General features: G+C 54.6%; 1 protein-coding gene across 1 annotated transcript in view; it reads right to left on the bottom strand.

The window, feature by feature from the left end:
* Positions 1 to 143: 143 nt before the first annotated feature.
* Positions 144 to 9,554, bottom strand: part of ZAN (zonadhesin) — a 31,606-nt gene continuing 22,195 nt past the window's right edge. Inside the window, exons 33-46 of the mRNA XM_057749504.1 lie at positions 8,975 to 9,270; positions 5,967 to 6,178; positions 5,309 to 5,450; positions 4,732 to 4,979; positions 4,097 to 4,226; positions 3,729 to 3,903; positions 3,250 to 3,423; positions 2,865 to 3,004; positions 2,249 to 2,448; positions 2,005 to 2,143; positions 1,360 to 1,500; positions 417 to 522; positions 278 to 315; positions 144 to 184 (exon numbers count right to left, since the gene is read on the bottom strand). Of these exons, the coding sequence (XP_057605487.1) occupies positions 144 to 184; positions 278 to 315; positions 417 to 522; positions 1,360 to 1,500; positions 2,005 to 2,143; positions 2,249 to 2,448; positions 2,865 to 3,004; positions 3,250 to 3,423; positions 3,729 to 3,903; positions 4,097 to 4,226; positions 4,732 to 4,979; positions 5,309 to 5,450; positions 5,967 to 6,178; positions 8,975 to 9,270 (2,182 nt within the window). The remainder of the gene's footprint in view (positions 185 to 277; positions 316 to 416; positions 523 to 1,359; positions 1,501 to 2,004; positions 2,144 to 2,248; positions 2,449 to 2,864; positions 3,005 to 3,249; positions 3,424 to 3,728; positions 3,904 to 4,096; positions 4,227 to 4,731; positions 4,980 to 5,308; positions 5,451 to 5,966; positions 6,179 to 8,974; positions 9,271 to 9,554) is intronic.

Here is a 9,554-nt window from a genome sequence, read left to right as displayed (position 1 = left end):
GTACCCAGCCCTAGGCTCCTGCATCCCCATCTCCCTCCTTTTTCTCCCCCATAACCCATCTCACACACCCTTCCTCCACCAGAACCATGTGAAAATTCACATCTCAAAAATAAATAATTTTATCTCCTTTTTCTGTGGACAACTCAGAACTGAGCAATTTTGGAGCCATGCTCTGGGGCAAAATCTGAAGAGAAAGCGAGAAAACTTGTATTATTAGAGGCAGACTCAACTCCCGGGCACCAAAGTTGTGGACGGTAGGGCTGGTGCTCACCGGTACCCGCCAGCTTGTCTCTGGTCTGGCTCTGCATTTTCTCCCTAGAGGGCATGGGGAACAGACACCAGCATGGAAGGTTGACACTCACTCCCCATGTTTGCACCCCCACCAGCCACCCCTCTTCCCCTTTCCAGAAACTCACCTCCTCCTCCCCCTCTTCCTGGAAATGCATTCTCTGGTCACCGCCCACACTATGACCACTACAGGCACCAGCAGTCCCAACAGGATGGCCACAAAGTCAGACGCTTCTGGAGTGTGGGGAAGAGAAAGAGGTATGGGCTAAGAAGGGGTCAGGGAGACACTCCCTTTTGGTCCTCGGCTGCCACCCTGGAGGGACTACATCCCTGGGTGACTAGTTCTCCCTCTAGGAGGCTGCTGCTCCCAGGGGTTTCAAGGCCTTGGCACTGCCCTCCTGCTTCTGGACACACAACTCCTGTAAACCTTTCAAGGGGATGTTTATCCAGTTGGTCCCCTAGAGTCCAGGGTATTAGGTAGGTCAGTGCTTCTCAAAGAGTAGCCCTGGAATCACTTCTGTCGGTCACCTGGGAACTGATGGAAAATGCAGATCTCTGGGCCCCCCTCTGGACCTCCCGAATCCAAATCTCTGGGGGTGCGTCCCAGAATGAACAAGTTAAGCAAGACACCCCGCTCCACCCTGATCTGAGGCACAAGGATAAAGTTGGAGAACTACTGGCCCAGAGTTTCACGGGAATTACAGTTTAGGATGGAGAAAACCAATAAAAGATACTGGGGAGGCTCAGAGGGACACAAGAAAGGGGAACTGACAGCAGGGTGAGGCAGAGAGATCACAGAAGTGGGGAGCTTGTGTCAGAGAGAAGATCCAGAGTGTGTGGGTAGGAGATGGGCACAGGGACTCTGAGATTCTTTGAGGACACTGATCCTGCTAATCTTTAGGGATCATATTATAATATCATGTCACTATATTTCACACAGTAATATATGACTTTGATCATATTTTATCTATTATACATCTATAATGGATATTATATACGTGGAATCATTCTGCAACCGGTGGCGGCGGGGAAGGAGCTGTGAGGATACAGGGCCTGGGATGAAGTTCTTGCCTGGCTTTTGGCGGGGTGGCACATCCCGAGGTTCCATGCAGAGGGGTCCCCCATAACCAAGTTCACACTCACAGGTGAAGAGGGTTCCCTGCTCCCGGCACCGCCCATCATTCTGACAGGGATTCTGCAGGCACGGGCTGTCTGCAAGGATGGAGGGGGTGGGAGAGGGTTCTGGAGGACACCCACAGCCAGGAAGACGGCCCTGGGGACTGGGACGCCAGGGAAGAAAGCAGCAGCTGACAGAGACTCGCCGGGGTCTGCGGGCCAGACTTCTAATCCTGGCTCTACACCCCCAAGCTCTGGGGAAACTGCTTACCCGCTCTGAACTCCATTTTCTTTACCTATAAAGCGGGATGCCTTGCTTACCCCCAAGTGCTGAGTAAGGACTAAAGGAGATCCTGGGAAGCTAATGCTGGAAAACGGGTCCAGCACAGCGCCCAGCAGAGAGCAGAGGCCCAGAGAAGGCAGGGCCCATGGCTTTGCCCCTTCCAAAAAGCAGGACGACATGGCACAAACTTCCTGACATCAGTGAAGTAGAATCCCAGGCGTAGGACTGGGAGGTGTGGTCCTTGGTCCAGGGACGCCCCCCACCCCCACCCAGAGGGTATGAGGGCAGCTTGGAGCCAAGGGCCAGTCCAGGCTCACCTTGGAAGCAGCCACGAGTGAGGTTCCCCAGCGTGCAGACCTCCCCAGGGCTGCAGCTGAGGGGCGCACAGAGCAGGACCCCCGGGCGGGCACAGGTGCAGCGCTGGGAGCAATCCTCGGTCACGAAGCTGTCACCCTGCTGGAGATGGAGAAGGGCCGGGAGGCGGGGGTCTGGTTTACCTCCCGCGTCTGGTTCTCCCTTCGCGCCTCTGCTCCCTCCGGGCCTCCCACTTCCAGCCCGGACCTGATAGTAGATGCCGTTGTTGGTGCAGCCGCAGTGGGCCAGGGGGAGGCTCTGGGCACCACTGTAGACGTAGCCCGGGAGGCTGGCACAGCCCTCCACACAGGGGCCCTTGCAGACCCTGGGGACCGCCAGGGTGGCACAGGAGGCTGGGCAGGGTGTCATACAGCTCTGATAGATGGTATTGGCCGGACACAGCAAGGCTGAGGGGGCAGAGCCATAGTCAGAAGGTGGCTGTGCTGGGGCCGCCCCCAGGTATGGGGAACAAGGTCACCCAACAGAGCACAAAGCTTGGTGGAGGCAGAGGAGCCAGAAGAGTGGACCAGCTTTGTGTCCCTTTTTGTCTGTCACACCAAAGCGTGAGGTGAAGCAAAGATGGGCGTCTGCAAGAAGGAGCAGGACAGGGTCATGGGGTGACGGAGTGATGGGGGGTGGGGGTGGGCGTCGGGTGAGGGCAGGGAAGGGGCAGGGAAGGACTCGACAAGAGGAGAGTTTAGGGCTGGGGGAACCAAGGCAGGAAGCCGAGGTGAAGGTAATGGTGGGGGCTCAGAGCGGCGCAGAGGGTGGACATGGCCAGAAGGGGTCAGGGGCCAGCCGCTGGGGAAGGTCAGGGCCTCACCGCAGCGGGTGTGGTCCCGCCAGCTGGCCAGGGCGGCGCCCGCCTCCTGGCAGACGATGGCGTACCCGCTGAGGACCTGGCAACGCAGCTCCTCCTGCTCTCTGGGGTCCCGGGTGGCACACAGATCAGACACACAGTGCCTGGGGGACGGCAGGAACAGTTGGGGCTGTCAGAGACGGGGAGGCAAGGAGACCCAGCCCTGCAGAAGAGGCCCTGGAAGCCCCATGGGCAGCACGTGTGTGTGTGTGCGTGTGTGTGAGCACACATGTATGCGACAAGGTACCCAGGCCGCAGAGAGAACTGCTCCCAACAGAGACCTGATCTGAGCACAGGCCACAGGACCTGAAGAAAGGCCATTCCCACGTGTCCTGGATCCCTGACTCACTCCAGGAAGGGCTCTGGGGCCACAGTCTGGTGACAGGCAGCAAAGGGGCCCTGGGGGTCCACCAGCACCCCACACGCCTGGGTGTGGTTGATGAGCTCCAGCTGCTCCAGGCTGCATTCTGACACGTGAAAGCCTGACGCCTCTTCTTCTTTCACTTCTTCCTCTTGTACGGCCCTGGGGCAGAGACAGCGAAGGACCAGGTGAGGCCCACCAGGGCTGCGAACTTAGGAGGGACTGAGGAGGGGGCGGGAGGGGAGGGCTCGGGCACAGACTGGGATCCACAGGGCAGGTGCCCCACAGCCAGTGGGAGAGAAAAGAAATGCGATTAGAAGAATCAGGCCCATCTGGGCCCTCGACCTCAGGGTTCCTCCTCTGCTGAGGATGGGGGGGAGCGGGCTGTGAACACAGTAGGCTGTCGCGCATCCCCTCTGCACCCCCTCCGGCCTGGGCCTCCCTGCTCAGAGCCCCAGCCCTCTCACCTTGAGAAGCGGGGGAGGCCCCCCTTGGTCTTCTTTACCTCCCAGCTGTTGCCAAAGACAAGGAGGTTCTGGGTGAGGGCGCCGCTGGGCAGCGTGAAATCGTTCCTCTTGTTCTGGTCGTAGTTGCCGCACAGGCCGCGCACCAGCCTCCGGTACGTGATGGGCAGGGAGATCACTGCGGGAGGAAGGGGCCCAGAAGCGAGACTCCCCACCTTGTCCCTTCCCACCCCTCCTGGGTCCTCCCCTCGAGCTCGGGGCCCCACTCCCAGGCAGGGGTCTTCTCACCACGCTCAGCCCGTCTAAGGTGTGGTTTTCCCTCCCCCATCCCTGGGACGTCCCTTCGGGCCGCAGTCCCCACGCTCAGGTACCTGCGTTGTTCCTTCCATTGAAGCTGACAACCAGCTCAAAGTCTGTGATCAGATACAGGCGATGGCCTCGCATGGTGACCCGCAGCTGGTCGCTGGGCTCGTAGGGGATGGCCATCTTCTGACCATTGACCTGGAGAAGGCAGACAGGAGCTGCAGGGAGGCCCGAACCAAGCAGACCCTCTGCCCCTTTGGCCTCTGCCTCTCTGCACATCTCAGTACCTCTCGGTGCCATCGTTCTGGGGAACGAGACACCCCAGGAAGTTTTGCCATCCTGAGTGGCAAAGGCCTCCCTGCGGTCTGCTTCTGTGGCTGCCCCGGCCCTTTCCTTGCAAAAAAAAACTGGCAGGTGGGTGCCCCGGTACTTCTTCAGCCCGCCTCCACCCTCACATTGCATGATCTTCCCTTCTCTCTCCTCCCATCCCCCACCACCGCCTCTCTCCCACTTTGTGTATAACCCCACCGCCCTCCTCTGCTCCCCACAAGGAGGTGAGCGCAACGCTGATCCTGATTTCTACAATTAGGCAGCCTCTGCCGGGAACTTCGCAGGGAACACGGAGTCCTGGCTTCACCTGCTTCAGGTGGCCTCCCATGGCCCGACCTGCCTCCCCGGACCCTCTCGGCCTGGCCTGGCTTACTACAAGCCCCAGTTCGGTCTGGAGCTGGACTGTGTAGCTGTAGACCGTCACGATGATTTCGTGCAGGAAGATGGGGTTGAAGGACGGATACACCTTGTTGCGTCCCTCCACGACCAGGGGCTCCACCCCATCGGGGAGCACGTCCAAGGTCTTGATCAGAAAGTAGGTCATGCGGCCCTGGAAGCGGTAGCTGAGGCCATCAAATGTGTGGTAACTGGGGTCCCCATAAATTGTGCATTGCTCCGACTCTGCCAAGAATGGCCAACACTGAGAAGACACCCTGCGCGATATAACGGCCCCAGAGCCCCTCACCCGCCTGGTGCCTCCCTCTTAGCGCCGGGCTCCCAGTGGACTTGATCCTCCACTTTCTCCCTCTCCCAGATTGAGAGGATCCCCTTGTCTGGTTCCTTCTTTTTGCCCTTAAGGTAGCAGATCCCAGAGAGGATCACGCAGGCGACCAGGAAGCTGGTAAGAGCGTGAGAGAGCCCAGGTCCACCCATGCCTGCACCGGGCCCCGCCCTCTCAAGAGCCCCCAGCCCAGGCCTCTCCGGCTCCACCTCCCCGGGGGCCCCCTTACTCTCAGGTGCGCAGTAGTTTTTGCCATCCTCATTGGGCTGGCACTGGGAGCCCGAGGGGCAGGTGAAGGGCCGGCAGTGAACGCCACCCGCTCTGCATGTGCATCTCTCGGAGCAGCCTCTGACGAACCAAGACTTGCCCACCTGCAGAAGCCGCAGGAAGAACGGGGAGTGAGGAGGGAAGGGCCAGCTCTCTTTCCTCCAGGACTTCAGCCTAAGCCCATAGTCTGATGGCTCACGGGGCACATGCCAGAGGCAGTCCTAGTGCCATCTGCACCCTTATGGCCCTGTACCACCCCCTAGAGGCAGTGTGCTCAGTGTCTCACACAGGCTGCTCAGGAGGTACTGCTGAACCCATCTTACAGATGAGGAAACTGAGGTCACAGAGGTCCCCTGACTCGTAAGTGGTACCATCAGGATTCAAACCAAGGCCACCCCACCAGCTGCATCCCTGTGGTTTGGATTCCTCAGTCCCCAAATCCAAACCACGCACCCTACAGCCCCAGACCTGGCAGGAGACCACCGTGCCCTGTCACCAGCCTTCACACCCAGGGCCAGCTGTAGAGACACAGGCACCCCAGGCCAAGAGAGGCACAGGAAAGGAGAAAGTGGCATCCTGAAGGTGGGTTGTCCCTGCCCCTACTTCCCGTCCTCACTCACGGGAAGGGAGTCACCCCAAGCATCCCTGCAGCCGCACTGACTCTTGGGCACACACTGTCGCTCATTGAGCACGTAGCCGGGCTCACAGACGCAGCCCTCCTTGCAAGTAGAGGGAACTCTGGAGCCTTTGCACTGGCCTTCTGGGTCCTGGCAGGAACGGGGGCAGGAGGGAACGCAGGTGGTGTACACGCTGTGGGCAGAGCAGTCCAGAGCTGGAGAGGGGAGGGGCGGAAACATTGACTGAGCATAGGCTGTGTGCCAGCTCTGAGGACAGAAAAGAGCAAGAATGGTTCTCCCAACTCAGCGTGGGAATCCAAGGTCAGCCAGCAGCCGCAGCAGCGTGGCCCTGGTGCATCCGGTCAACAAGCATGTGACTAGCGTGTGTGTACAAGGTGTGACAGGAGCACAGGGCAGGGAGGTATTCACTGTGCTGGAGGAGCTAAACAAAGCCCTTTCAGGAGAGGTAGCTGCAAATACACAGAAACGTTCACAGATAGGAAGAGTCCACGGCATAAAGGTGTCAGTTCTCCCCAAGTTAATTTGATGATGGTGACGATGATGATGTTTTGGCCATACCTCGCTGCACGCGGGATCTTCGTTCCCAGACCAGGGATCGAATTCGTGCCCCCTGCAGTGGAAGCTCAGAGTCCTAACCACTGGACGGCCAGGGAAGTCCCTCCCTAAGTTCATTTATACATTTAATACGATCCCAATAAAATACACCAACAAGATTTTGTTTGGTTTTCTAATAGGACAACATGACATCCATGTGGAAATGAGGATATAAACAAACCAGGAAAGAAAAGCTGGGAAAACTCGAAAACAAGACAAAACAAACTGGAAAACAAAAACAAAAAGAAACAGTAGGTAGTGAATGTCTCTACCAGAAATCTCAACACTATTTAAACTTGCAATGATCACTACATTGTGCTGCTAGTAAATGAAGACAAATGGAGCAGTGGAAGAGAAGAAAAAGCCCAGAGAGGGACCCAAATATGTGTGGGAATTTAATATAAATCATGGCATCTGAGTCAGTGGAAAAAGAGAGCCTGGCCATTTAACAATACTGGGAAAAAATAAACACGAAGTTGGTTCAGTTCTCATCCTACACACCAGGATAAATCCCCATGGATCGAACATTTAAATATATAAAAAAAAGAAACCATACAAATACCAGGGCAAAACGCAGGCAAATTCTTCATTAACTTCAGAGTGGGGAAGGCGATTGTAACTACGGCTCAAAATGCAGAAGCCACAAAACAAAGACTATTATATTCAAGCTCACAAATACATGTTTTGTTTTTTTTTTTTCTGCATGATAAAAAGTTAAGAATGAAAAAAAAAGATCTGGAAAAAATTTTTGTAACTCATAGCACTAATGAAGGGCTACTCTCTGGCGTAGACAAAGGACATCTACAAATTTTTCCATAAAGAGCAACAAACCAGTGGGAAAAATGGTGAATGGGTATGAAGAAATCACAGAAAGGGAAATCCAAATGGCTCCTGAACACATGAAAGAATGCACAACTTCAATCATAATAGGAAAAATGCAAATTAAGACTCTTTTTTATCTTTCATTTATCAGATTGGCAAAAACCCAAAAGCACGATAATGCTCTGTGTTGTTGAGGCTGCGGGGAAATGGGCACTCTCCTATGCTGCTGGTGGGAATGCAAATTCCTCAACCCCCATGGAAGGCCATTTGGCAATACCTCTTAAAAGCACAAATCCACATGATTCTTGATCCAACAATTCCACTTCTAGTAATTTATCCTGCAGACCAGAGACACACACATAGAAAACTGTATCCTGCAGCACTGTTTGCAATAGCAAAAGACTGGAAACAACTAGAAAGTCCATCAACAGAAATCTTATTAAATAAATTATGATGAATGAATCATGACACAGCCGCGAAAGAGAACAGGGATGCTCTTTACATTTCTGACAGGGAAGGACCGCCAAGCTAGACTGTTAAGTGAAAAAAATTAAGTGTAAACTATTGTGTCCCGTCTGCTCTTTGTAAGAAAATGCAGAAAATAAATCTGCATTTGTTTGTATGTGCAGAAATAAAAGACTTTTGGAAAAATACTCAGTTGCTGATAAGAGCAGGCTGGGACCTGGGCCCCTGGGGCCAGGGTGAGAGGGAGAATTTTCACTGGGACTCTTTTAATACTTTTAAAGTTTTTGAACCATAGGAATGCATCACATAGGAAAAACACCTTAATCACTGTTTTAAAATTTAAAAGGTTCTGGAATTAGATAATGGTGCTAGTTGTACAACTTTGAAAATCGGTGAATTGTATACTTTTAAAGGATAGAAGAGGGACTTCCCTGGTGGTCCATTGGGTAAGACTTGGCGCTTCCAATACAGGGGGCCCAGGTTTGACCCCTGGTCAGGGAACCAGATCCCGCATGCATGCCACAACTAAGGGTTCGAATGCTGCAACGAAGACCCAGTAAAGCCAAAATAAAAATGAATAAATAAATGTTTTAAAAGAGTAGAAGAATATGGTATGTGAATAATAATTAAAAAAAAAATTTTAAAGGAAAGAGAAGGATGCCTCGAAGTCTGCCAGGAAGGGAGGAGAAAGAACTTTCCAGGTGCTGGGAATGGTGTGTATAAAGGCAGGGAGGGATGTGGGAAAGCGAGGCCTGTGTGGGGAATGGGATGGTAGGATGCAGGTGATGCTGGTACACAGAGGAGGGGGTGGGGTGGAGGATGTACAGCTCACAGGATCTCAGACATCTCAGAGAGGAGCTTGGACTTGCAGGCAACAGCTGCGCAGGAGCCTGACACGATCACATTTCCTTTGGAAAGGAGTCACGGAGAAGCAGTCCTGGTGGTATGCGGCACTGGCTAAGAGCTTATTGTAAATGGTCCACATCGGAGAAAAAGAGGTCAGAAATAGGTCGTGAACAACTGAAAAGGAGAATGGGGGAGCTTTCCCAGATACACAGGAGGAAAGAGGATTTGGGAGCAGTTTGGGGGCGGCCGGAGGAGACACTCACGGCAGAAGCTGCTGTTTCTCCAGATGGGAGGCTCGATCCCCTGGGCCTGGCAGGCGGCCCCGAAGGCTTGCAGAGACTGGCAGAGATCACGGTTGAGGCCTCCAAACTCACAGAGGCTGTGGGTACATTTGAGCAAGAACGGACTGAGGACCACGCGGGCAGCACACTTCACCCAGGCCGGGGCCTGAAAGGCCGCCTGGCATTGCTCCTGGGCTCTTGCCAGGTCAGCGGGCCGGCAGTTTGTATTTGGCTTCTCCTGCTGTTCTGCTTCGGTCTTCTTGTCATCTTCTTGGCAACTGGGAAGGGAAGGGGGCCATCATAGGGACAGCCACTGCCTCTCCTATGAAAATGACTCAGCGCTCTCAAACCACCCTGAAAACCCCTCCTGTCTTCACTGGGAAGCTGGCCTGGGCTCTGGCCTCAGTTGCCTCCCACGTTTCGAAGCCAATACAGGAAGACTTTCTTGTTTCCCCAGATGGGTTCCTGGGACCCAGACACCATCCCCTGTCAGGTTACACACTTAAAGGACCACTCCAGTTTTCCCATCCCAGGTGGGCCACATATACGGTCTAGAATCCCA

Source organism: Hippopotamus amphibius, chromosome 9 (assembly GCF_030028045.1).
Source record: "Hippopotamus amphibius kiboko isolate mHipAmp2 chromosome 9, mHipAmp2.hap2, whole genome shotgun sequence".
NCBI classification, from domain to species: Eukaryota; Metazoa; Chordata; class Mammalia; order Artiodactyla; family Hippopotamidae; genus Hippopotamus; species Hippopotamus amphibius.
This window is presented reverse-complemented; position numbering and strand designations above follow the sequence as displayed.